The sequence below is a fragment of the Bos indicus x Bos taurus genome, chromosome 11 (genome assembly GCF_003369695.1).
Source record: "Bos indicus x Bos taurus breed Angus x Brahman F1 hybrid chromosome 11, Bos_hybrid_MaternalHap_v2.0, whole genome shotgun sequence".
Lineage (NCBI taxonomy): Eukaryota > Metazoa > Chordata > Mammalia > Artiodactyla > Bovidae > Bos > Bos indicus x Bos taurus.
In genome coordinates this window covers 73,746,258-73,772,188 of record NC_040086.1, presented here as the reverse complement: position 1 = coordinate 73,772,188, position 25,931 = coordinate 73,746,258, and the positions used below count along the sequence as shown (strand labels likewise).

The window sequence follows — 25,931 nt, the reverse complement described above, 5'->3', positions numbered from 1 at the left end:
GGCTAGAAATCCTGTATAACTAAATCAAACATGAAAATAAAATGTTATCCATAGCTCCTTATTTTCTGTGCTGTTCACTTGATGAAATGGAAGTGTTATTTCTTCTTTGAAAAGATAGTATGTGTTTACTGGGAGCCTGAAATGATTGTTACTATTAAAATCACTAGTTTCAAGGGGTTATCAAGGGGTCTTAATGTGGAGTGTGAGTGACTTGAGAGACAATATAGTGGATTCCTTTATTTTAAAGATGAGGCAAAGATTAAGTTATTAACCCAAACCTCACAACTAGTTTGAAGAACCAAGACTCATTACTCCAGTATAGGTTTGTTTCCGTGATTTCCTCTAACTGTTGTAGAGTGATGAGATAGTAAAAAAGAAGGAGATTCAACAGCAAGGCTATGGTAAGAAAACTGTTGGGAATGGTGAGAGAACACCCTGAAAAACCCTGTCTGTCACCATGGCTTGAATATAATATTGTAACTGGGAAGTGACTCGCTACACAGTGATTCTCACTTGACATGTATAAATATCTGCTCTACAATGGAATTCAGTTTTCTTACACTGAATCCAGTAACATTTCTGTTTTAACAATCATTTTAATGAAGTAAAATGATTATCTGCTATATTTAAGGTGTTGTAGCATGCAGATTGTACAAATAAAATAAAGAGCAAGAAAAAATGATTTAAAAAAACCAAGGTTGGTCTCTGTCTATTCTAAATTTTTTTTTGAGTGACAGGCTCATTTGAAAAGCTTTGATTCCTCCAACCAGAAGGAGGAACATACAACATACTCTCAAGCCATCCCTGAAGCATACATGCCTTTCAGGTTAAAATTCTCACTTAGTAACAGACCTGTGATTGTCAATCTTTTTTTTTTCCAATGCCAGAGTATAGCAGGAAGCAAGTGAAAAAGCGTATTAACTAACTGCTGTAAAATTCTGAGCAAAAAAGCAAGAAGCTATTAATTTTTAATTTTGTCTTTATCTGTTAACGAATTAGGGTATTTGTAAGGCCTTATCTTTGAGGGTGGAAATCCTATACAGTTCCTTGCAAGTTTTACATTTCTCTAATTGGTAAAAGGATTAAATTTGCAAAGGAAGGTAAGTCTCTTTTTGCCTCAGGATAGTGTTAGATCTGAAGGGGTCTGTCTTTTAATCTGAGTGTCTAATTAAGCAGATGAGTAAAGGTGTGTCATTTGTATCTTCAGAGTTTGTACCTTTTCATCTCCTTCACAGGCGTATAATCAATTTTTCTTTCACAGTGAATGGAGTTCCTTGGCCTCAAGAAGCAACACGCCGAAACAGCCATACCTTTAACTGCAGGATGCTAATTCACCGTCCAGATGAGCCTGGCCCCGAGAACCAGGAAGCTTGCCAGCGGTATGAAGTGATGCAGTGTTTCACTGTGTCACAGCCGAAATCGATTCAGGAGGATGGAGAAGGTAAAACAGAGGGTGGTTTTAAGGTGTTCGATTGCTTTTCCTGTGGTTTTAGAAACAGAGAGGAAATTGATTATAAACTGCCTTCTTCAGATAATATTTTTGGTTACTATATTATATATCTTAGTGGCTCTTCAATTTGCTATATATTTCTTAATACTTAAGAAAAATATTGTTAACATCTAGAACTACCCCCCTGTAAAAGACCCCCAAATTCTCAGTTGTAGCTGACATTCCCACTAAAATGTCACATTCAAACCAACTTGCTGCCTAGAAATAAGAGCTGTAACTCACTGCTGCCAGTTGGAAATGCACCAGATGCAGCAGGCTGTTGAACAGCTCTGATTTTCAGAAAGTTTCAAGCTTAGTGTGTACGGAACACTGGAGAATAGAGCTAGCACTTTTGAGGCCATACAAGGTAATTTATAAGGAGAAAGCTTATGAGCAGATGAAAACACAGATGAAGCTCTAATAGGAATAGGGTATGAACATGGTATTAGTTAAATACGTTCCAGTGGATGAGTTTTCCATACACGCTTAAACTGAACTAAGTTAAGAACACCACAAATTGGTGGAGTAAGGAACAGGGAAGGAAGCTGTGGAGGAGTCAGTCAGATGCAAAAAGGCTTGTCTGTAGTGGGTCCTACCAGGGAAAGGGTACGTCAGCTGGGGACTTTTTACAGAATATATATGCAGGCCTGTCATATGATTCAAATTCATGTTTAGCTGTGTGATACTGTGTGCAGCCTCTCACAAAGATGGAAATGGGACATTCAAAAAAAATTACAGGTCCTAAAAACATAAAAGTCTTCTGTCAAGGACAAAATAATGCCTGTTCAGAAACAGTTAAATGTTGTTTTTTTTCATATGATAGTTTGTGATCTGCTCAATGGTTATAGGAATAATCTTTGTAGCCATTAATGAGTATAGGAAATTATGAACCTATATTTTAAAAACCACTGTGTTGCTTGAATCTAGCCAAAACTACTTCTTCAAATTATTATCTGCCAAGTACTTGAGATGCTTCCGTCTCCTCTAGTTTATGTAAGAACATTCAGTGGGAAGGGATAAGTGATTCCAACTAGACCTCTTTCTGGAGCTGCTAGTGTTTGGTCTCGAGCAATTTTAATTCTGATATTATACTGTTAGATCAGGGTCACTCCAGTATTGTGTCAGATCTTACAACATGTATTGTTTTTACAAAAACTGTTAATGGCAGGTAATAGATGTGAACCACTTTCTGTCCTCTTTTTCCTTCAATTTCCCCTTCTTGTTTTGGGCAGATTTCCAGTCATGTTTGATTTGTATTGCACGGCGATTACCTCGGCCTCCAGCTATTACGGGTGTAGAATCCTTTATGACCAAGCAAGATACTACAGGTACTAGCTGCAAAGTTCAGAATGTTCTTTCAGCATTAATGAATGTGACTATCCCCTTAAAACTAATTGTGTCCCTCTCTTCTCTGCTGTTCTGCTGCTGTTCACTAGTCCTCTACAGAAAACATTTCAGATGTGGTCTTGATATTGTGCATTTTAGATAGTGTCGTCATTGTTACGGGAGGGTGCTGGAGAGGAAATTATTTTATAATTGTTCACATATCTCTATTGATTATAAATTATTTCTTCAAATTCATGAAAAGAAATTGGCAGTGTCAATATATTTGCTTACAAATAGATACAAAAGGGTGCTTTTAATATTGTGCGTAAATGTATCTGACTATTTTTTCCTTTATTCTTTTCCTTTAAATGGATTCAGCACATACTGATCGAATGCCTGAAAGTGCCTGTCATATGTATGATTGCTCTGGGTATACATGGTTGAGCAAAAAGCAATGATACGATTACAGATTTGTACTTTTTTGATGGAAAAGATGTAAGCGGTATACGAGAAGCTAATAGGGAGGTCCTTTTTAAAAATCAGCTGGTTAACAGAAAGCTTGTCAAGCTGATACCACACAATTAACCCCCAAAGGATGCCAACTGTGCCAAGTAAGAGTGTTGGAAGGGTGAACTGAGGAAGGGTCATGGTGCAGAATGAGTGCTCCTGATTGAGGAAACAGAGCTGCAGAAAGTTCTAACACAGAGACGTCTGTTAGAACTGAAAGGAGGACAGGAGGCAGCCGCAAAGTGCCTGAAAATAAGCCTTTCTTTTTAAAGACCTACTTCAGATTTGATTTTCAGCAAAAACAAATTGTTACTGTTGTTTAATATAAAGAATTTCTCATATATTGTTTAATATTTTTTAAAAAAACATTTCTTTGGCTGTGCCTCGTGGCATGCTCGGGATCTTAGTTCCCCAACCCATGATCAAGCCTGCACCCCCTGCAGTGGAAGCATGGAGCCTTAGCCACCAGACCACCAGGGAATTCCCCTATATTGTTTAATCCTATCTTCACTTTGTCACATTAGGTTTTCATCAATGAGAATTGTATATGTATCACTCACCACTCTAGTTTTAAAAGATAGATACTACAGATAGGTTTTTATAGCAGACCAAGATTTTAAAAATCATTTCTACTAAATTTTATTCTTTGTGAGCATTTACTTTTTTGCTTTAACATTGTTTATAAGATCCTCTTACAATATTTATTAATGTTTTAGCCCCAGAAATCTAATATTCCTATGTTGTATGCTTTATTCTTGGGTTTTAAAGATAAACTCCCAACTGCTCTTACTAAAGAGTAGTAGGTGGGGATACATTGGCACAGACAATAGAATACAGCAAAGAGAATATCTGGGAGCTTAGATATACAGCATTTAAGTGTAGTAATGATCAATTTGCATACCTTTCCTTTCCCTTTTTGAGTCTAGCATGTATGTGTTACTTTCTACCAGTGAACAACACTGGAAAAATTTAATAAACCCTTATTGAAAAACCAAAAATATTATTGCATGAAGGAAAAATAGGGTCTGTTAAAAAGATATAGCTGATCTTTTGTGTCAGTAAAACCAAAGAGGGCTTGGGAGATAGAATAAAAACTTGTTGGAAAGGGGTGATGGTTAGTCCACAGAATAAATGTGGAAGACAGGGGAGGCCTAAAAATTATGAGGATAATTTAGGAACAATATAGTTCAGCTTTTCTTCAATTGTATTTCTATAAACTGAATCCTAAATTAGATTGTTTTAAAAAAGACTGTATTTTTCTATAGGAACAATGATATAACTAGTACTTTTGTTTCTGACCAAGGACCCAGCATCTTAATATGCCTGATTTTAGAATAAATCTGTAAAAATTAAAAAGTTCTGAATCATGAAGTAATTATAAATCTAGAGGGAACCTCAGAGATTACAGAATCCAGCCTGTCCATTTTACATATGAAGGAATGGTGACTTTCCCAAAACCAGGCAACTAATTACTGAGAACAGGTATCTTTAGGCCCTAAAATAGGATTCTTTCTTTATATTGTGTTTTCTTCCATCAATGCACTATTAAAAGGGCATTACAGTACTGTACACAGTTACCACACAAAAAATACCAGAGAAAATATAAAGTATAAAGAAAATATAAAGATGCCAAAATAATATGAAGTATTCTTAAAATATAAAATTGGCATTATATCATGGGATTGAGTTAGATAAAAAATCATAAACTAGTTATAAAAAGTATTAGATATTTAATTCCTTAAAATTTAGCAGTACTTCCAACTCTACATGAAGTGGTTCTTGTCCCTTAAAAAAAATAAGTTTTCTCCCTTAAATGTTGAACAGTGGTTTGGTTGGTTAGTTAAACTTTGCTCTAGCAAGCAGAAGTATTCTAAGTCAGCCTATTTATGATTCCCTCCTAAGATACTCATTACATTACTTATCATTTGTTGCCATTGCTGTTGCTAAGTCCCTTCAGTCGTGTCCGACTCTGTACGACCCCATAGACGGCAGCCCACCAGGCTCCCCCCGTCCCTGGGATTCTCCAGGCAAGAACACTGGAATGGGTTGCCATTTCCTCCTCCAATGCATGAAAGTGAAAAGTGAAAGTGAAGTCGCTCAGTCGTGTCCGACTCTTCACGACCCCATGGACTGCAGCCTACCAGGTCTTCCGTCCATGGGATTTTCCAGGCAAGAGTACTGGAGTGGGGTGCCATTGCCTTCTCCATTGCCATTATTGATAATTTAATTACTTTCTACCCTCCAGTTCTACAATTACAGACTTCCTTGCTCTCATGTGGCCTAATACTGAACTTGAACACATAAGCACACACACAGGCCTCCCTTTGCATTTGAAGATTATATAACAGTGGATTCTCTGCTATAACTAATTCTTAGTCCGTGATGTGATGAGACAAAAACTGAATGACTGAAACTCTTAGGAAGTCCAAAATTATCTATAGTTTCAATCACAGTCTTCACCAGGCTGTCCCCAAACTGTTCTAAAACAACAAGAATTCCCTCATTTAAATTTTGATTTATTTTCTTTCTACATTTATGCCAAGACTTGGGGGACAACCTGATCTGACATACTTGGGTATATTAGATTCTATACCCTGCTTTATAGAGGTCTAATAAAGAGTTTATTTCTAAACAAACCAAGAGAAATATGTAAAGAAGGGATTAGTTAAAGAGGCACAAACAGTACAATAGATTTGAGTTGATTGTGTGAAAAAAGGGAAGATGAAGAAAAGATAACCAGGCATTCACAGAAGAGGAAACTTGAGAGGTGAATAAACATGAAAAATATTCAACCTTATTAATCAGGGAAATACAAAAGTTAGACCATAACCATAAACCAAGCGATGGAGAGGATGTTGGATTAACTCTTATAAAAGTTTCTGGGAGACAGTTTAATATAAAATTGAACATTCATGTAACCTATGACTCAACAGTTCTATTCCTACTTATGTACCTCATGCACTATGGAAAATGTGAAAGATATTCATAGCAGTATTGATTGTAATGACAAAAAACTGGAAACAGCCTAGATTGACAGGAGAATATAAAGACAGAGGGATGTGACAAGTGTGGAGTACACACTTAACGGAAGGGTATTGATGATCTTGGTAATATTCAAGTTCTGAAACTGGATGAGGCTTTGTAGGTCTCACCTTAATAATCTAACACACATACACATATATGTATAAGCTAAGCTAAGCTAAGCTAAGTCGCTTCAGTCGTGTCCGACTCTGTGCGACTCCATAGATGGCAGCCCACCAGGCTCCGCCGTCCCTGGGATTCTCCAGGCAAGAATATATTTTCTTATATGAGTACAAGATTTATAGAAAATAAAACTGATCTGAAAAATCACCAACTGGATTAAATGGCCCCCAATTAAGAAATAATTTGCCTGAATTCTTCCATAATCATTCAGGAAACTTATTTAAATGTGATAACAGTATCAAATCACCACTAAATTTTATAAAGCATATGTTCTGTTTGCAGATAGCCTAGCAGATCTTAATGTTCTCACTTATCTTTTTCTGATTTAATTTTTTTTGCCTTCAGTCTTTGTTTACTCTTAAGTGCAATGTTGTCTACAGCTCAAAAGGAGGTAGAAAAGGAAAGACTGGCTTACTTTCTCATAGTCTCTTCACTTAATTACTGGAAATTAATTTAAACCAAAATAATATAGTTCATCTCTGCCTCTCCATCCACAATAAGTCATTAGTATATAGATAGCAGGATCCAAAGAGCAACCCAGAAAAGTTTGACCTACATTAGTATCCACAGCTTTGGGTCTTTATGATATGACTTTAATACTTGATTGGTATTGAGTTTTACGATGTGATACAACACACTCCAAGGCCAAAACAATTTTGTATTTTCATGTCACTGATATACTCTGTTACTGTATATAATAAAAATTAATAGTGCTTTTTAGTGCTTTTGTCCATTAAGCATTTGAGAGGCAGCAGAATATTTTTAGATGCATGTTAGTCTTAAAATGTGAATGACATATCCAGAGGCTATCATACATGTAAGCTTTCATTCTTTGTATAGGTAAAATCATCTCTATTGATACTAGTTCCCTGAGAGCTGCTGGCAGAACTGGCTGGGAAGATTTAGTGAGAAAGTGCATTTATGCTTTTTTCCAACCTCAAGGCAGAGAGCCATCTTACGCCAGACAACTATTTCAAGAAGGTAAGTTTTTTTTTCTCTCAGCTATTTTCATTAACTTTGCTCTTTATTAATATTGAATAACATATATACAATCTATGGGTGATAAGTATTTTCTTATCAAGTATTACAGATTAGTTTTTGCAATAATCAGTTTTAGGAAAGGAAGAAATGGGTAAGCAAAGTAATTCATGAGTAGATACTGAATTTTGGGATGCACATTGTAAAGAACAGGGTATCATGTGGTGGTCACTCATTCATTCATTCATTCATTCAGCAGACATGTATCAAGTTCTTCACATACATAGAACACTATATAAGGTGCCAGGGATTCAAGGATGACAAAGCAGGGTTTTGGCTTCTAGGAGCTCAAAATCTATTGTATTGGGAGGATATATGACTGTTTTAAAGATCTCTGTGGCCTGGGCCATAATAATAAAGATAAAACCAAAGAAGAAAAAAATTAATTCTGACTTGAGAATTAGGGATGGCTTTAGAGAGGAAGTGCTATTTTTGTCTAGCTTTTAGAAGATCACTCCAAGCAGAACAGGCATGTCAAAGGGCTTTTAGATAGTACAGATCTATATAATGCATGTAGATCTATACTTCATGACCATTACAGTACCAGTATCTCCTGACTCACATGGGAGTTTCAAGTTAAAATTATGTCATAGAAAATTATTAATTAATAATTGAACAACTGCTATGTCATAGTAAATACTATGGAAATATGAAACAAGCATATTCCCACCCTTAAGGAACTTAACAGTATTTTAGGAAAGATAAGGAAAATTAGCTGAGAGTTAAGGCCAGAAAATTTATAAAGATTCAAAGATAAGGAGTTTTGATATATTTTAAAACATTGTCATGAAATTATGGGAGCCTAATATACCTTTCCCATTGTAATTTATTCTCTAATCTCTAAGTAAATAATTTCTCTGGGAAGAAACTCTTTGTATGGCTACTCCTGAAAACAATTTAAAAAATATTTTTCATTATTCCATCACTTTTCTTAATTTTAACATTTTCCCATTATATTAGGTTTCTTCAGTTTACAAATGATTTTTCATTCATTACGTTTTAGGTCAGGTGCTTCCTAATGGTATGTGAAGGAAGCAGCTTGATTTTTTCTTTTCAGAAAGCCATCTGTATAAATCTCACTAGTCTGTCTACTTCTGGAACAGCTTTGCACAGACTAACGGTTCTTCAATGGACCTCTTACTTTTACCATCCCCAAAGATGGTGTTTCAATGGATATGACCAAGAAGTTCCTCAGGCAATCCTGAAGTACAGTCAAGTTTGGAAACAATTACAGAAAGCAACTATTGCCATCCACTGGTTGCAAACTTTGTGACTCCCTCTATCTATAGCACTTGACTTTTGTGTAAGTAGGAGATTCAGAACACTGCCTACACTTACTCCCTCAAGTGCCGAGGTATATGATTCTCCTGTTTGATTTTTACCTTAACTTTAAGTTAAACCTTCCAAGGCTTACTTAAAAGACTTTTAGTTTTACTTGCCTATAATTTATATACATTATGACCAAGGCAAAGCAGGTCTAGATTATTGTCTCATTGTCCAAATGCCTAGGCTTCCCATAGATGTGATTGAGCCATGGTTTAAAGCAAGTGTTTCTAAACCATTGGAATTCTCTATAAAATAGATTGATTAAAATGTAATAAGTAACTAATCATTAACATATGAAGTAAAGCAATTTAGAGAGAAATGTAAAAAAATATAATTCAACACCTCTTCTCCATTAATCATGTCTTAATGTCCTTTTCTTTTACTTTTTTAAGAAAAAAAAATTTCTCAATAGAAATAACTTTTTTCTTAGAGTTAAATTGCCCAGAATTCACGTGACTCTGACTCTAGTGTTATGGTGATTCTGGACAACTTGCCAAATAGCATTTATAAATTGAATGCATCTTTTTCTTATATGTTGTATTCAGCAGTATCTAACCTGGTAAGAAAAATGTGGTCCATGAAACAGTTACATGGGAATCACCTATTAAAGATGTTGACCTACTGAATTAAAATCTCAGGTGAGGGCCCATGTACTTTAAACAAGCTCTGAAGGTGATGCTTAAGTACATCAAGTTGGAGAACTACAGGTCTGCTAAGAATGGAGAGAGATGTAAATAGCCTTTGCATTTTCCTTGCTGCCTTGCTGCCTTTCCACTAGGGATAGTGTAAAGAACTATCAGTAATAGTTCTTTAGTGGCATAATATTATGCCACTATATCCTTGATTTTCTGTAAAACTTTTAAAATCTAAAACCTCTATCAGTTCAGTTCAGTCACTCAGTTGTGTCTGACTCTTTGCGACCCCATGAATCGCAGCACGCCAGGCCTCCCTGTCCATCGCCAACTCCCGGAGTTCACCCAAACTCATGTCCATTGAGTCGGTGATGCCATCTAACTATCTCATCCTCTGTTGTCCCCTTTTCCTCCTGCCCTCAATCTTTCCCAACATCAGAGTCTTTTCAAATAAGTCAGCTCTTTGTATCAGGTGGCCAAAATATTGGAGTTTCAGCTTCAACACCAGTCCTTCCAATGAACACCCAGGACTGATTTCCTTTAGGATGCACTGGTTGGATCTCCTTGCAGTCCAAGGGACTCTCAAGAGTCTTCTCCAACACCGCAGTTCAAAAGCACCAATTCTTGGGCGCTCAGCCTTCTTCACAGTCCAACTCTCACATCCATACATGACCACAGGAAAAACCATAGCCTTGACTAGACGAACCTTTGTTGGCAAAGTAATGTCTCTGCTTTTCAATATGCTATCTAGGTTGATCATAACTTTCCTTCCAAGGAGTACGCGTCTTTTAATTTCATGGCTGCAGTCACCATCTGCAGTGATTTTGGAGCCCCGAAAAATAAAGTCAGCCACTGTTTCCCCATCTATTTCCCATGAAGTGATGGGACCAGATACCATGATCTTCGTTTTCTTTTCTTTTTTTTTTTTGATCTTAGTTTTCTGAACGTTGAGCTTTAAGCCAACTTTTTCACTTTCCTCTTTCACTTTCATCAAGAGGCTCTTTAGTTCTTCTTCACTTTCTGCCATAATGGTGGTGTCATCTGTATATCTGATATTTAGGCAAGAAAATTGGTCCTCCATCTGTCTTTTTTCCTGACTTTAACTTACTTTTAAAAGGCAGCAGCTGGTATAAAATCCTAATATGCATTAAAAACTTAAGTTCTTAGTTTAGTTTTTCAGCTGCTTTTGACAGAGACAGCTCACAGACTGCTTTTAAAGAGTGTTGACCATTTTATTTTCCAGAATCAAAAGTTGAAAACACATTTTAGTGAAACAGTATGTGGGAGCTTGCAGGATAAACTAGATTAAAGGAGTGGTTCGCCACTGAGACTGGGAGGTGAGGGGGTGCTGTATGGGTATCAGGGTCACCTGAGGAACTTCCTACTGGGAGGAAGTTCATGTAGCTATATACTTTGGAAAAGCTTCCTAAGTTCAGTTCAATACAGAATCATTCTTTTAGGAAAAAGTCTAGGTTAAATGTTTCCCTAAGGTGCCTGATAACATTCATTTGGGACAGTTGTTAAACCAGATTTCTAGGTTCTTTGAAGAGTTTCTGGGGTGTCAGTAATACCACGTTAGTATCATGCCTCCTCACTAAGTATTCTAAAACTTTTAGAAATAGACTCAGGGGTCAAGGATCAAAACCTGACAAAGCTAAATCAGAAAACAAGATCAGAATCTGTGATCAAATGAAATTCCAAATAGTTTTGTCCATTTCTCAGTCTTACTTATGGAGAAAATTTGGCATGTAGAGCAATACTTTAACCAGTCAGTGCTGTAAAGAATTACGGCTCTCGTTGTTGTTCAGTTGCTAAGACATGTCCGACTCTTTGTGACCCCATGGACTACAAAATGCCAGGACTCCCAAGTCCTTCACTCTTTCCTGGAGTTTGCTCAAACTTAGGTCCATTGTTGTCGATATGCCATCCAACCATCTCATCCTCGGTTGTCCCTTCACTTGCCCTCAGTCTTTCCCAGAAACAGTCTTTTGCAGTGAGTTGGCTCTTCACATCAGGTGGCCAAAGTATTGGAGCTTCAGCTTCAGCATTAGTCCTTCCAGCACATATTCAGGGTTGATTTCCTTTAGGATTGACTAGTTTGATCTCCTTGCTGTCCAAGGGACTCCCAAGACTCTTCTCCAGCACCACAATTCAAAAGCATCAATTCTTCAGCACTCAGCCTTCTTTATGGTTCAGCTCTCACATCTGTACATGACTACTAGAAAAACCGTAGCTTTGACTATATGGACCTTTGTCAGCAAAGTGATGTCTCTGCTTTTTAATATGCTATCTAGGTTGCTCATGGCTTTCCTTCCAAGAAGCAAGCCTCTTTTAATTTCATGGCTGGAGTCACCATCTGCAGTGATTTTGGAGCCCAGGAAAATAAAATCTGTCACTATTTCCACTTTGTCCCCTTCTGTTTGCCATGAAGTGATGAGACCGGATGATGTGATCTTATGCTCTTTTGAATGTTGAGTTTTAAGCCAGTTTTTTTCATTCTCCTCTTTCACTCTTAGCGAGAGGCTCTTTAGCTCCTCTTCCACCTAATGAGTGGTATCATCTGAGGTATATGTAGTGTATCTGAGGTTGTTGATATTTCTCCTGGCAGTCTTGATTCCTGCTTGTGATTCATCCATCCCAACATTTTGCATGATGTATTCTGCATGTAAGTTAAATATGCGGGGTCACAATATTCAGCCTTGAAAATTCCTTTCTCAATTTTGAACCAGTCTGTTGTTCCATGTCCAGTTGTTACTGTTGCTTCTTGACCTTCATACAGGTCTCAGGAGGCAGGTAAGGTGGTCTGGTATTCCCATCTCTTTAGGAATTTTCCACAGTTTGTTGTGATACACATAGTCAGAGGTTTGGCGTTGTTAATGAAGCAGAAATAGATGTTCTTCTGGAACTCCGTTGCTTTCTCTATGATCCAATAAATGTTAGCAATCTGATCTTTGGTTCCTCTGCCTTTTTTAAATCCAACTTGTACCTTTGGAAGTTCTTGGTTCATGTACTTTTGAAGTCTAGCTTGAAGGATTTTGAGCATTACTTCGCTGGCATGTGAAATGAGTGCAGTTGTGTGGTAGTTTGAACATTCTTTGGTATTGCCCTTCTTTGGGATTGAAATGAAAACTAAACTTTTCCAGTCCTGTGGCCACTGCTGAGTTTTCCAAATTTACTGACATATTGTGTGCAACACTTTTACAGCACCAACTTTTAGAATTTGAAATAGCTCAGCTGGAATTCCATCACCTCTACTAGCTTTGTTTGAGGTAATGGTTCCTAAGGCCCACTTGACTTCACACTCCAGGATGTCTGGCTCTAGGTGAGTGACCACACCATCGTGGTTATCTGGGTCATTAAAACCTTTTTTGTATAGTCCTTCAGTGTACTGTTGGCACCTATTCTTAATCTCTTCCTTCTCCAGGGGATCTTCCCTACCTTGGGATCAAACCCAATTCTCCTGCATTGCAGGCATATTCTTTACTGTGTGAGCCACCAGAGAAGCCCTATGGCTCCAATACTCACATCTTAATTCAAAATTTTAGATTGTTATACAGAGTTGAAGCTATTAGTATAAGAGGTATCTTGGTATTGGCCAAATGTGAGTGTGACTCAGGACACAAGTACTTTGGAAGCTACGTATTTGTTGTTTGTTTTTTCTTTGGTATTTATTCAGGAAGTATTCATTAAGTACCTGCTATGTACCAGGCTCCATGCTAGGTATTATCTCACAGTAAACTGGCTCCATTTTAGTGATACTGGGCAAAGGTTAATTTGTATTATTAAGTCCTAAACTTGTAAATGAGAGAGTCAGAGTTCATACCTAAATCTGATTCCTAGGCTTTTATTCCTTTCATTGATCTGTGCTGCATTCCTTTTGCTGAGTCTTATTCTGTACATTATTATCCAAAATAAACCATTTAACTTCAAAACTTAAACTGTAAAAAGAAAAAAAAACTTGTAATAGTTTTCCTGTATTAAGTTAGTAGAGTTTCCTCAATTTTGGAATTTTCATTAATTTAGTGTCTTCCAATTTAAGGCAGCATAATTACCAAAGGACTCTTGATGTTTCTGTAATCCACATAAATGATCTTAATGCATGCTTCAGTCAATTCAGTCAAGTTCAACTCTTTGCAACCCTGGTGACTCTTTGCAGTCTGCCAGGCTTCTCTGTCCATGGGATTCTCCAGGCAAGAATAATGGAGTGGGTTGCCATGCCCTTCACCAGGGAATCTTCCTGACCCAGGGGTCAAACCAACATCTCTTATATCTCCTGCATTGGCAGGGTTTTTTTTTTTTTTTTTTTTTTTTTTAACCACTGGCACACCTGGAAAGCCCAAGTATCTTAATGTTTCCATGTTAATGTTAATGTTCTCCCAGATTCTAGTTCTTTCTCACTTTACAGGGCGTGTCAATAAGTCAAGAAATTTGTCTCCAATAATTTTCATTACACGAGTAAATCTGGATTTCTACACAGACAAAAACATAAATTAAAATACAATATAAGCATTTGAGAAGATAGGTAAGATTTAAAATCTGTCCTTTAAAGAAAAATTGTAGTAGTTGATCAGTGTTAACAAATCAATATTAACCTATTGAGATGAAATTCAAGTTGAAGATCAATTAGCCAGTACTAGATGACTGTATATGCAAAGCATCATACAGTTTCAATGGAGAGTGGAAAACAAGAATGGGACATAGTATTAACTCATGTTTATTCTTGAAGAAGAAAAATAAATGTATAAAAGATTATCTACTCCTAATCAGAGAGCTATAGAAGAGATATTTAGGAAATAATGAAAAATAAGATTGGAAATGCAAAAAGAAATTGTATGTATGGAGCTATACTGTCCAATACTGTAGTCACTAGCCACATGCATCTATTGAGTACCTGACATGTGGCAAGTATGAGTTAGGAACTGAATTTTAAATTTCATTTAATTTTAAATTTAATTTTCCACATTATGATAGTGACTGATGACTACCATTTTGGACAATGAGCTCAGTGGTGAAGAGCTAATGAATGTTTCAGCAGAATGATCCTAATGAGAAATAAATACTGATGAGGAAATAGAATGGCATAAGCAAAATAACATGAAATACATATTGTATCTTTTATTTCCCTTTATATATATTTATAACTAAATATATATTTATATATTTATAACTAAATATATATTTATAACTTTCTAATTGTCCCATGCTAATAATTTATCTTAAAATACCACCTTTTTGTTATAACTGTGTTTTCCAAAATAATGTTGTCAGAAGATATTGACAGATGAGAATTGTTAATATTTGTTAGGGTTTTATCATAATAAACATTTAACTATATCCTTACACAAAACTTACTGGTTTTCATTAAAGACTTTTTTTATCATTTATTATTTCACTAGATACTAAATTTTTCCATATTTTATTTGGTAAATGTGCCAAGATTTGGCTGAAACTGCCAGATGGGTAAAAAATCCTTGCAATTAAGTTTATATCCTGATTTTGGTACTCAGGGAGATTTATGCGTGACATAGATTTCCAGCAGATTATGCCCTCTTCAGTTTACATGGTGTACCCAAGACAATAAAATAGAGCCTGTCTTCTTGTTGCTTAAAGTAATATGTAGCTTCAGAAATTATCAATTGGTCATTTTGTCTTTTTCATATGTCTTTAAAGTATGATTGAAGCTCTTTCTAAAATGTCTTTGAAAAATAGGACTAACATTTATTACAGGCTAAATTACAGTAGTCATTTGTGGTAGTAATTCTTGTATTTAAGTGGATATGATTTTTAACCTTGGTATAGCTGAATCTACCTATTAAATCTTCCTTAAAAAAGAATTCTATTGTATTACTGAAACATTGATGACATTTTCTTACTTAGTAGTCTGGTGTAGCCTTTACGTATTTCATAAAAATTAACCAGTAGAGTTAGAGCTTCATCTGTTGTTAATAAAGCTTTAAGACAAAAGTAACTCATGTTGTGTATATAGTGATTCAATTGCGTTAATCTAGGTTTTATTCTGTATTAGTAATCAGAGGCTTTATTATTAATTTGCTTATTAGTAAACTAAATTCAAACATCAAAAATAATATACATGACTATAATAATTTGTTGGATGGATCTTTTTGATTCACATTCCTGAGTGAAAAATTAAATTTGAATTTCAGTTAGAGTTCTGCAAACTAATCAAAACTTGGTGAATTTTGTGCTTTGTTGATATCTCAATAAAGCTGTTTTTAAAAATCAGCCAGCTATAGGGGTAGAAAAGCTTGTTAGAGATAATACTGAAAAGGAGAGGGGAGAAAGTTACTTCTTGGTCTTTTTAATGAACACTTAGTAAATTTAAGGAGCTGCCCCATTATAGGGAAAGATTAGGTTGACTTTTTTGTGGTTTGTGGTTTCTTCATAATCACAACTTCTGTGAGGAGGCACCCATTCAAGTAGAACTGATTTAAAACTTGTCTTCAGACTGTCTATTTCACCCTGAATAATTTTCCCCCCTCAGATATCTGCTTTATCTGAACCATACCTTGAGTCTGAGCAGGCAGCAATTGGAAGGACATTTAAATGAGGTTCTAGGTAGAAATAAGGCTTGGTAACTCTCCTCTGCCCAAAGTTTAAGTGTCAGCATTTTAACTAGGTTTCTCTTTTGTTTGAAACAGTGATGACTCGTGGCACTGCCTCCAGCCCATCCTATAGATTCATATTGAATGATGGGACAATGCTTAGCGCCCACACCAAGTGTAAACTTTGCTACCCTCAAAGTCCAGACATGCAACCTTTCATCATGGGAATTCATATCATCGACAGGTACTACTTATTTGGAGAGTTTCATATGAAATAAGTCAGTTCACATATTTCTTCTTAGAGAAGAAAATTTTATACTCTTGATGGCTAGAAAACCAGTTTTACATTAGGCATTTAACAAGCATGGTGAGAATATAATCAATATATCCATACTGAGTTCTATAGTTTTGTCGCCTAACAATAGCTTTGTTGTTCAAAAAGGGAGAAAGGAAAGGTGTGGCTGAATATATGCTTTAGGGATAAGAACCAAAATGGTGGCCAAAACTTTCCAGCTTCCATATATAAACTTATGGTCTTATAAAAGACTCAAGTTTATTAGTATTGTTATTTTTAATTTTAAAAGTGCTTTATTTTCATTAAGGCAAAACTCAGTGGCTCCTGAGTTCAAGTTGACAGTTTCTCAAGCTACAAATTATTTAACTATCAACTTGAGATATTTGAATGTCACTGCCTCTAATTTGTTCTCTTCTCAAAATGTGTTTTACACTATTATATATGGTAAATTCATGAAACCATTCTTTTATCCTATGAATTATTCAAGACTCTACATTTACAACTATTTGAAATTTAGCATTAAACAAAAACAAAGACATTTTCCCTCACTTCATCTTTCCCTCATCTGATATATTTGCTTATTGGAACATGGTAATACCAGTCACAAATCTGTTGTCGTAATTATGGATTTGAGTAAAAGAACTTGATGAAAATCTGAATTCAGTATTCTGCTTTTTCTAATTTTAGTTTAATTTATGCTTGTGAGTGGAATTAGCACAGTTCTTTTTTCATATTGTGATTTCTCTTTCAAAACATCTGCTATGTCTGCATGTCACTCTTTTTAATTTTTACATCAGTGACACAGTATTTTCCTTACCCAGTCTTCCTCTTTGGAGTTGAAATACTTAAAAGCTATAATGAAGGGAGTCATGAGTAAATACTTTGTAACCAGAAGTGTGGGAAGTTTCTCTTTCCAACAAAAGTCTGATGTAGTGTTAATTATTTGTATTAAATTTTGTAAAGTTTTAAAGTATATATATTGGAAGTTTTCCAAGGCCAGGGAAGATTTCTTGCGCATTTAACCATTATCAAATGTGCAGTATCGTAAACACTATTTTCCCATGAAGTGTTCTAACATTTCACCATGGTACTAACAGTCCACTGTTTTCTTTAGTTTAAAGTAATACAGAAGCTTTTTACTTGATAGTTTGCAACATTATCTTGTTTTATAATGTGCTTCATAAAATATTATAATGGAAACCAATGAAGATGTCTGAATGTCTTTTCCCCTGTCTAGGGAACACAGTGGTCTTTCTCCTCAAGATGACACTAATCCTGGAATGTCAGTGCCCCGGGTAAACCCTTCCGTCAATCCCAGTATCTCTCCAGCTCACGGTGTGGCCCGTTCGTCTACCTTGCCACCATCCAACAGCAACATGGTACCCACCAGAGTAAACCGCCAACAGAGCTCAGACCTTCATAGCAGCAGTCATAGCAATTCTAGCAACAGCCAAGGGAGTTTTGGATGCTCACCTGGAAATCAGATTGTAGCCAGTGTTGCCTTAAACCAGGGACAGGCCAGTTCCCAGAGCACTAATCCCCCTTTAAACCTCAATAATTCCCCTATGGAAGGTACAGGAATATCCCTTGCACAGTTCATGTCTCCAAGGAGACAAGTTAGTTCTGGATTGGCAACAAGGCCCAGGATGCCTAACAATTCATTTCCTCCTAATATTCCAACATTAAGCTCCCCCGTTAGCATGACAAGTACTGCCTGTAATAATAGTAACCGATCCTATTCAAACATCCCAGTAACACCTTTACAGAGTATGAATGAAGGACCCAATAACTCTGTTGGCTTCTCTGCCAGTTCTCCAGTCCTCAGGCAGATGAGCTCACAGAATTCACCTAGCAGATTAAATATACAACCAGCAAAAGCTGAATCCAAAGATAACAAAGAGATTGCATCCATTTTAAATGAAATGATTCAGTCTGACAACAGCTCTAATGACAGCAAACCTCTGGATTCTGGGCTTCTACATAACAATGACAGACTCTCAGATGGAGACAATAAATACTCTCAAACCAGTCACAAACTAGTGCAGCTTTTGACAACGACTGCAGAGCAGCAGTTACGGCATGCTGACATAGACACAAGTTGCAAAGAGGTACTGTCTTGCACAGGCACTTCCACCTCTGCCTCTACTAACTCTTCAAGTGGTTCTTGCCCCTCCTCTCATAGCTCACTGACCGAGCGGCACAAAATCCTACACCGTCTCTTACAGGAGGGTAGCCCCTCGGATATCACAACTTTGTCGGTGGAGCCTGATAAGAAGGACAGTGCATCTACTTCTGTGTCAGTGACTGGACAGGTCCAGGGAAATTCCAGTGTAAAACTGGAACTGGATGCTTCCAAGAAAAAAGAATCAAAAGACCATCAGCTCCTACGCTACCTTTTAGATAAAGATGAGAAAGATTTAAGATCTACTCCGAACCTGAGCCTGGATGATGTAAAGGTGAAGGTGGAAAAGAAAGAACAGATGGATCCTTGTAACACAAACCCAGCCTCCATGACCAAACCTGCTCCTGAGGAAATTAAACTGGAGTCACAGAGCCAGGTAGGTAATTCTTTACTTCATAGAATGAACATTCCTAGTTATTTTTCTCTTTTCTTTTATTTTGTTCCATGCATCGACTATATTTGGATTCAGGCTATGTTTTGCCCTATCCATTGGGCACATATTAAAAGATTAATATCAATGGTTGAAAACCCACAGGATACCCTCAAAAGTTCTCTTTGGAACCTTGGAGGGTTACCATATTTAGTGTGGCTTTCTAAGAAAGTAGATGTTTCTTTCGATAAAGTCATAGTTCACATCTTTGTAGATTTTAGAAAAAATACCTTCCCTGCCCCCTCCTCTCATCTCTCCATCTATTAAATCCAGCTCTTTCAGAATAGAGCCCAGAAACTTGTATTTTAAAGACTTCCCAGAGAACTCTGATAGGTAACTAAGTTTGGGAACCTCTGATGTAAATGAAATGAGAGAGAAATGTGAGGAGGTGGACACGGGTACCTAGTCTGGCTTGCTTTGCTATTTAATTTCCTTTGAAACATTTTCTAAAGTCATTTTCCTTCTCACTCTAACCACTCTCAACCCCCAGCCCCCATCAGATAGAGACTTTGAGTATTCCAGATAGTAGGCTATATAACATGCTCTGAAACAGAAGTAAATACAAATAAACCTTTGTGTAATTGTTATGGATCAGGAACCTCTGTGTTTAGGCTGGGGTAGCGGGTGGTGAAAAGTAATAGGCAGCTTCATTTATTGAATAATTGCAGCGGATTCTGAAGGAATTTAAGAAAAGCAGAAAATGTGATTCCTCCCCGCTAGAAGTGTATACATTATTTAGACAGAATATAGACATCCATGAAATAGCTGAGAATGTATTTACAAAGCAGTTTATTAATAAGATTCTTCCTTGTGAAACCAAATTCACACTTAGTATGTATAGGTACTAGAGTTTCTTGAGTCAGTTTTATTTTTTGCCCTTATCTCCCAGAAGCCTCTCTCTTCTCTCAGGCATACTACATTCTAGGTACATGGAAGCCCTTCCTATTCCTGGGATAAGCCATGTCTCTTCTAAGTATCTTCTGCCTTGCTCTCCTTTCTATGTCTGCTGAACTTCTACTCATCCTTTAAACACAGTTCACAATCATTCACACACAATACACAATCATTTCTGTAAAGCTTCCTACAGTAGCTCTAGTTAGACATTCTTTTCCTCGAATGCTCAGTGTCTCTGTATTGTCTCTGTTTACTATTTGTAATGACACTGTTTTGGTTATTTCTATATACATTTACTCTTTGAGAAGGTTGTCCTATGTTTCTTGGTACAGCTAAACTAATGTCATGTTTCTAAGCTGAATAATAGCTTTAAATAACTACATTAAAATTCTCAGTCTTTAAAATTGACTTCAAAAGTAACAGCTTTATAAGAAAATGCCATTGTATACTACCTTGGCACATCTGTTTTGGTGTACATACATGCACTTCTGCTGAGTTTATACCTGGGGGTTGGAATTACAGGATCATAAAATATGTGTGTGTTCATCTTTAGCAGATAATGCTAGTTTTTCCAGGGTATGAGAATTCCTTCTAGTTGTTCCATGTCCTTATTAATACTTGGTGTTGTCTATCTTTTTAACTTCTAGCCATTCTGGGATCTGTGTAGTGATATTTCATAGTTTTAATTTGCCTTTCCCTAATAAATATCTGGACTTCCCAGGTGGCACTGGTAGTAAAGAACCCTCCTTCCAACGCAGGACACATAGAGATGCAGGTTCGATCCCTGGGTTGGGAAGATCCCCTGGAGGAGGGCATGGCAACCCACTCCAGTGTTCTTGCCTGGAGAATCCCATTGACAGTGGAGCCTGGTCGGCTACAGTCCATAGGGTTGCAGCCGGTTGTACACTATTGAAGCGACTTAGCCCACAATAAATATTTATTGGTCGTTTGGATGTTTTCTTTTGTAAATATCTTTTGAAGTGTTTTGCCCATTTTCCCAATATGTTGTATTTTTCCTATTGATGTGTAAGAGTTCTTTATACATTTTGGGTGAGTCATTTATTGGTTATATATTTACAGATGTCTTCTCTATACTGTGCCCTGCCTTTTCTCCCTGTTAATGGTGCTTTTTGATGAAGTCAAGTTCTTCATTTTAATGTAGACTCCAAATTGTCAGTTTTTCCCTTTTTGATTAGTACTTTTTGCACGTGCCGCAAAAGATGTGTTTAAAAATAGTCATAGTAGTTTTACTTATATTAGCCCAAAACCAGAAAAATTTCCCAAATCCATCACTAGAATTGATAAATATATATTGTAGCATATTCGTACAATGGGACACTATTCAGCAACAGAAACAAAATGAACTACTGCTACCTGGAGCAGCATGTCTAAACTTCAGAAATGTAATGTGAAAGAAGCCAGATGTTTAAAAAAATATGTACATGTAATTTTACAATCTAGGAAGGGATTTTAGTTGAATTAAGTAATAAAACCCAAACAGCTAGACATTTTATGTTTATGAATTATCTTAAGGTAACCGTCATGGAATAATGTTGTGAAATAAAGGTCAGTTTTCTCCTATGCCTAACCACAGACAGATGTAAGAACTCCCTACCTATGATAGAAACTACATTTCCTACTCTGTTAAGTCTTTAAATGAGAAGTGACCTTTCTGGGATATTTGAAGCTATGCTATGCTATGCTAAGTCACTTCAGTCGTGTCCGACCCTGTGCGACCCCATAGATGGCAGCCCACCAGGCTCCCCCATCCCTGGGATTCTCCAGGCAAGAACACTGGAGTGGGTTGCCATTTCCTTCTCCAATGCATGAAAGTGAAAAGTGAAAGTAAAGTCGCTCAGTCGTGTCTGACTCTTAGTGACCCCATGAATTGCAGCCTAACAGGCTCCTCCATCCGTGGAATTTTCCAGGCAAGAGTACTGGAGTGGGGTGCCATTGCCTTCTCTGATATTTGAAGCTAATATTCATTAAAAAAAATTTCACAAACTTTAAGAAATTATTTTTAAAAAGTATGTCAATGTAAATTTTTAAAAAGTATGTCAACGTAAATGTATTTTTTACTCCTTCATAAAGTAATCCATTTTATAAAATTTTGAAAAATATGACAGGAAAAAATCACTCATGATGTTATTGTCGTAACACAGTACTCTCAATATCTCTTTCCAGTTCAATCTTTTTCCAGTGCGTACATTTTATACCAAAATATAATAGATAAGCACCGTGTGTATGTTGTCTTATATCCTGCAGTGTATCAGTACCATAAACTTCCACATTTTGTTCCAGTGTTCAGTTCAGTTTAGTTCAGTCGCTCAGTCGTGTCTGACTCTTTGCGACCCCATGAATCACAGCACGCCAGGCCTTCCTGTCCATCACCAACTTCCAGAGTTCACTCAAACTCACGTCCACTGAGTCAGTGATGCCATCCAGCCATCTCATCCTCTTTCGTCCCCTTCTCCTCTTGCCCCCAATCCCTCCCAGCATCAGAGTCTTTTCCAATGAGTGAACTCTTCGCATGAGGTGGCCAAAGTACTAGAGTTTCAGCTTCAGCATCATTCCTTCCAAAGAAATCCAGTGTTAGGTCATGCTATTTCATTGAGGCCCCAGTCTTTCTAATTATTTCTTCTTTCTTCATTCTCTCATAGTCACACTCAATTCATGTATTTTAAAGGAACAACTTGTTTTCTAGTTTCTTTCAGGTGAAAGTGTAGAATGTGTTTCCTCTAACTTTGATTTCCGTTCTTAGTTTACAGCTGACCTTGACCAGTTTGATCAGTTACTTCCGACGCTGGAGAAGGCACCACAGTTGCCAGGCCTATGTGAGACAGAGAGGATGGATGGCGCAGTCAGCAATGTGGCCATCAAATCGGAGATCCTGCCATCTGCACTTCAGTCCACCTCTGCCAGGCCCACTTCCAGGCTGAACAGTATGTGTTGGGGACAGAACTTCATTTTAAACGTTTAATGATGATATGGATTAGAGCTTTGTCCCTCATAATTATTGCACAGACCTTTTGTTTATTGGGAGTGAAGTATCTTTTCATTAATGCCACAGTAAGTAGTATATAGTTGATTTTAGATATATGAATGTCACTCGTCTTGTGTATTTTAAGTTATAGTACAACCTCTACTTTTTAATAGGTAATTTTAAGGTGAGCAGTTGATATTGAGTAATTTTACGTTCTTACCCAACCTTTCCATAGTAGGACTTTCAGAAGTATAATGTGGGGTCAGATTATGTTTCCAAAGTGTCTTCTTGAATACTGGCTCCATAAATTGTGAAGAAAAGTATTTTGTGCTGACATACACTGGGTAAATGCTTCATGACATATATATCATTCCTTAGTGTATATTAGAGGTTTTATGAAGTCCTGTGTTAGAGAAACTAGTTTAGTTTTTTTATTTTTTTGCTTTATCTTCATGCCAGTTTCTTTTTTAATTCTTAAAAAATTACACATGTTTTAAAGTTTACACTCCATTTACAATTATTATAGAATATTGACTATATTCCCCATGTTGTATAATACATCCTTGTTGCCTATCTTACGATTTAAATTAAATATTTCTTTAACCCAACATTTACCAAACTTTTCTTGATTATGGAATTCCTTTTGTCAAGTAATATGTGTTACCCCACAGAATGAGTTTTTCATGGAGACAACTGTGTTGAAATAGGTCATGACTGCTCTCGCCCATGTTAATATTTTCCTACTTAAGAGACACTTTGAATAGTATATTTCCAGTTCATGAAGATAGAGCTATTATATTATTTTCACCTGTCAGATTTGAAGTTGAAATAATAGTGGTGATAATTCCATTGTGTGACCTTGAAAGTAAAGGAAACTAACCAGCTCACTTTGAAAATTTGCCTGTCCCTCGTCTCATGGGACCAGATGTGGGGCTTGTTTATTTCAGTCATACCTCAGCTTTTAGCTATCATGACACAATTCCTGAAAGCTTACCAAGATTTCTAGGCATTTGGAAAGAAAAATCTCAAATCATCTCTGACATTTTGGGAAGCAGTTTTTCAGCTGACCAGAACACTAGATGAGAGCAGAAGCCTAGGTTGAAGTCTCACATTTCCCATTTATTATTAATAACAGTTATACCTTCAACAAATGAATTTTCTGAGCCTCGTTCTCTTTATCTACAAAATAAGGATGTGTTATTGTTCAGTTGCTTGAGTCATGCCCGACTATTTGTGACCCCACACACTGCAGCACGCCAGGCTCCCCTGTCCTTCGCCTTCTCCTGAAGCTTGCCCAGACTCATGTCTGTTGAGTCAGTGAGGCCATCCAGCTGTCTCGGCCTCTGTCGTCCCCTTCTCCTCCTGCCTTCGATCCTTCCTAGCACTGGGGTCTTTTCCAACGAGTCAGCTCTTTTATTATTATAAAATAAGAATTAGATGAAATGATTTCAGAAGTCTTCTAATTGAAATTAGACTCCAGACTCTGGGATATCGGGCACAAGTGGGGAAACAATGAGATATAAGGCCAAAAGGAGATAGAATAAGAGTTTGTAAATTGATTGGTTCGATCCTGGTCCTTCCCCTTCTGATGTGGAAAACTGGAGGAGTTCTCTTGAGAGATACCACTTGGCCAAAAGAAGATGTTGGGATGTGGATATCTATGGGGAAATCCCTAAGTGCAAAGGTCATGCTGCCATCTTAAATATCCAACAGTGGGACTTACCTGGTGGTCCGGTAGTTAAGACTCTGTGCTTCCAATGCAGGGGGCACAGGTTCGACCCCTGCTCAGAGAACGAAGATCCCACATGCCAAATGACATGACCAAAAAATAAAAGTAAATAAAATAACAGTAATAAGTGTCCAACAGTGAAGGCTGCAAGCAGGCACAAGCCTTACACAGAACCCAGCCAGTCAGTGTTTTAGAACACTGCATCTGTTCAGAGCAAACACAGCCAAAGACCATCAGGACTTGAAGCCTGTAACATAAAAGAGAGCAAACTAACCAGACAAAAAGAGTATACAGTGGAAATATATAATGAGTATATGGACTAACAATTTTGGAAAAGATACGTCATCCATGAATAGCATCAGAAGAAAAAAAGGACAAAAGGAAGAAAGGACTTTTGGAAATTAGATATCCAAAATTTTTAAATTTCAAGAGAAATATTAGAAAATTAGACTGAGAAAATCTTTCAGAGAAAGCAAAAGACACATAGAAAGTAGGCAATAAAAAGTTAGGTTGACCTACAAGAGCCAATAGCGATTGATAAAAATTTCAGAAACAGTCAGGGGAAAAGAGCTTTCCAGGTGGCTCTATGGTAAAGAACCTGCGTGCCAATGCAGGAGACACAAGAGATGTGGGTTCAATCCCTGGAGAATCCCATGGACAGAGGAGCCTGAAGGGCTATAGGCCATAGGGTTGCACAGAGTCAGACACGACTGAAGTGACTTACCATGTAGCATGCATGAGTGGGGAAGATGGAAAAGAAGATATTTTCAAACCAAAAAAAAAAAAGACTTTTCTAGAACTGAAGGACATAATTCTTCAGAGTGAAATGATTCAACAAGTATTCAACACACACACACACACACAAAACCGGTACCAAAACTTACTATCATGTAATTCTAAAACATCAGAGATAAAGATTCTAAAAGCTTGCAGAGAGATGTGAATTGTATACAGTGAATTGTAATGACCAAAACTTGGAAGCTGTCAAGCCACAGAAAGACATGGAGAAACCTTAAATGAATATTGCTGAGTGAAAGAAACCAACCTGAAAAGGTTACGTACTTTATGATTCCAACTATATGGCATTTTGGCAAAGGCAAAACTAGAGACAGTAAAAAGATTAGTGGTTGCCAGGGAGAGGGATAAATCGGTGGAACGTGGGTAGTTTTTAGAGCAGTGAACCTATTCTGTATGATACTGTAATGGTGGATACGTGTTATTTTACATTTATCAAAACCACTAGAATGAGCAACGCAAAGAGTGAACCCTAATGTAAACTGTGGGCTTTATTTAATGAAAATGTGCCAATATTCATCTATTCTAACAAATATAC

General features: G+C 36.9%; 1 protein-coding gene across 7 annotated transcripts in view; it reads left to right on the top strand.

Annotated features, from left to right (window-relative positions):
- Nucleotides 1–25,931, top strand: part of NCOA1 (nuclear receptor coactivator 1) — a 219,647-nt gene that overhangs the window by 144,983 nt on the left and 48,733 nt on the right. For all 7 annotated transcript variants that reach the window (XM_027555936.1, XM_027555934.1, XM_027555939.1 and 4 more), the window contains 6 exons: nucleotides 1,262–1,441; nucleotides 2,722–2,817; nucleotides 7,367–7,507; nucleotides 16,182–16,329; nucleotides 17,618–18,938; nucleotides 22,648–22,828. In XM_027555936.1, the coding sequence (XP_027411737.1) occupies nucleotides 1,262–1,441; nucleotides 2,722–2,817; nucleotides 7,367–7,507; nucleotides 16,182–16,329; nucleotides 17,618–18,938; nucleotides 22,648–22,828 (2,067 nt within the window). The remainder of the gene's footprint in view (nucleotides 1–1,261; nucleotides 1,442–2,721; nucleotides 2,818–7,366; nucleotides 7,508–16,181; nucleotides 16,330–17,617; nucleotides 18,939–22,647; nucleotides 22,829–25,931) is intronic.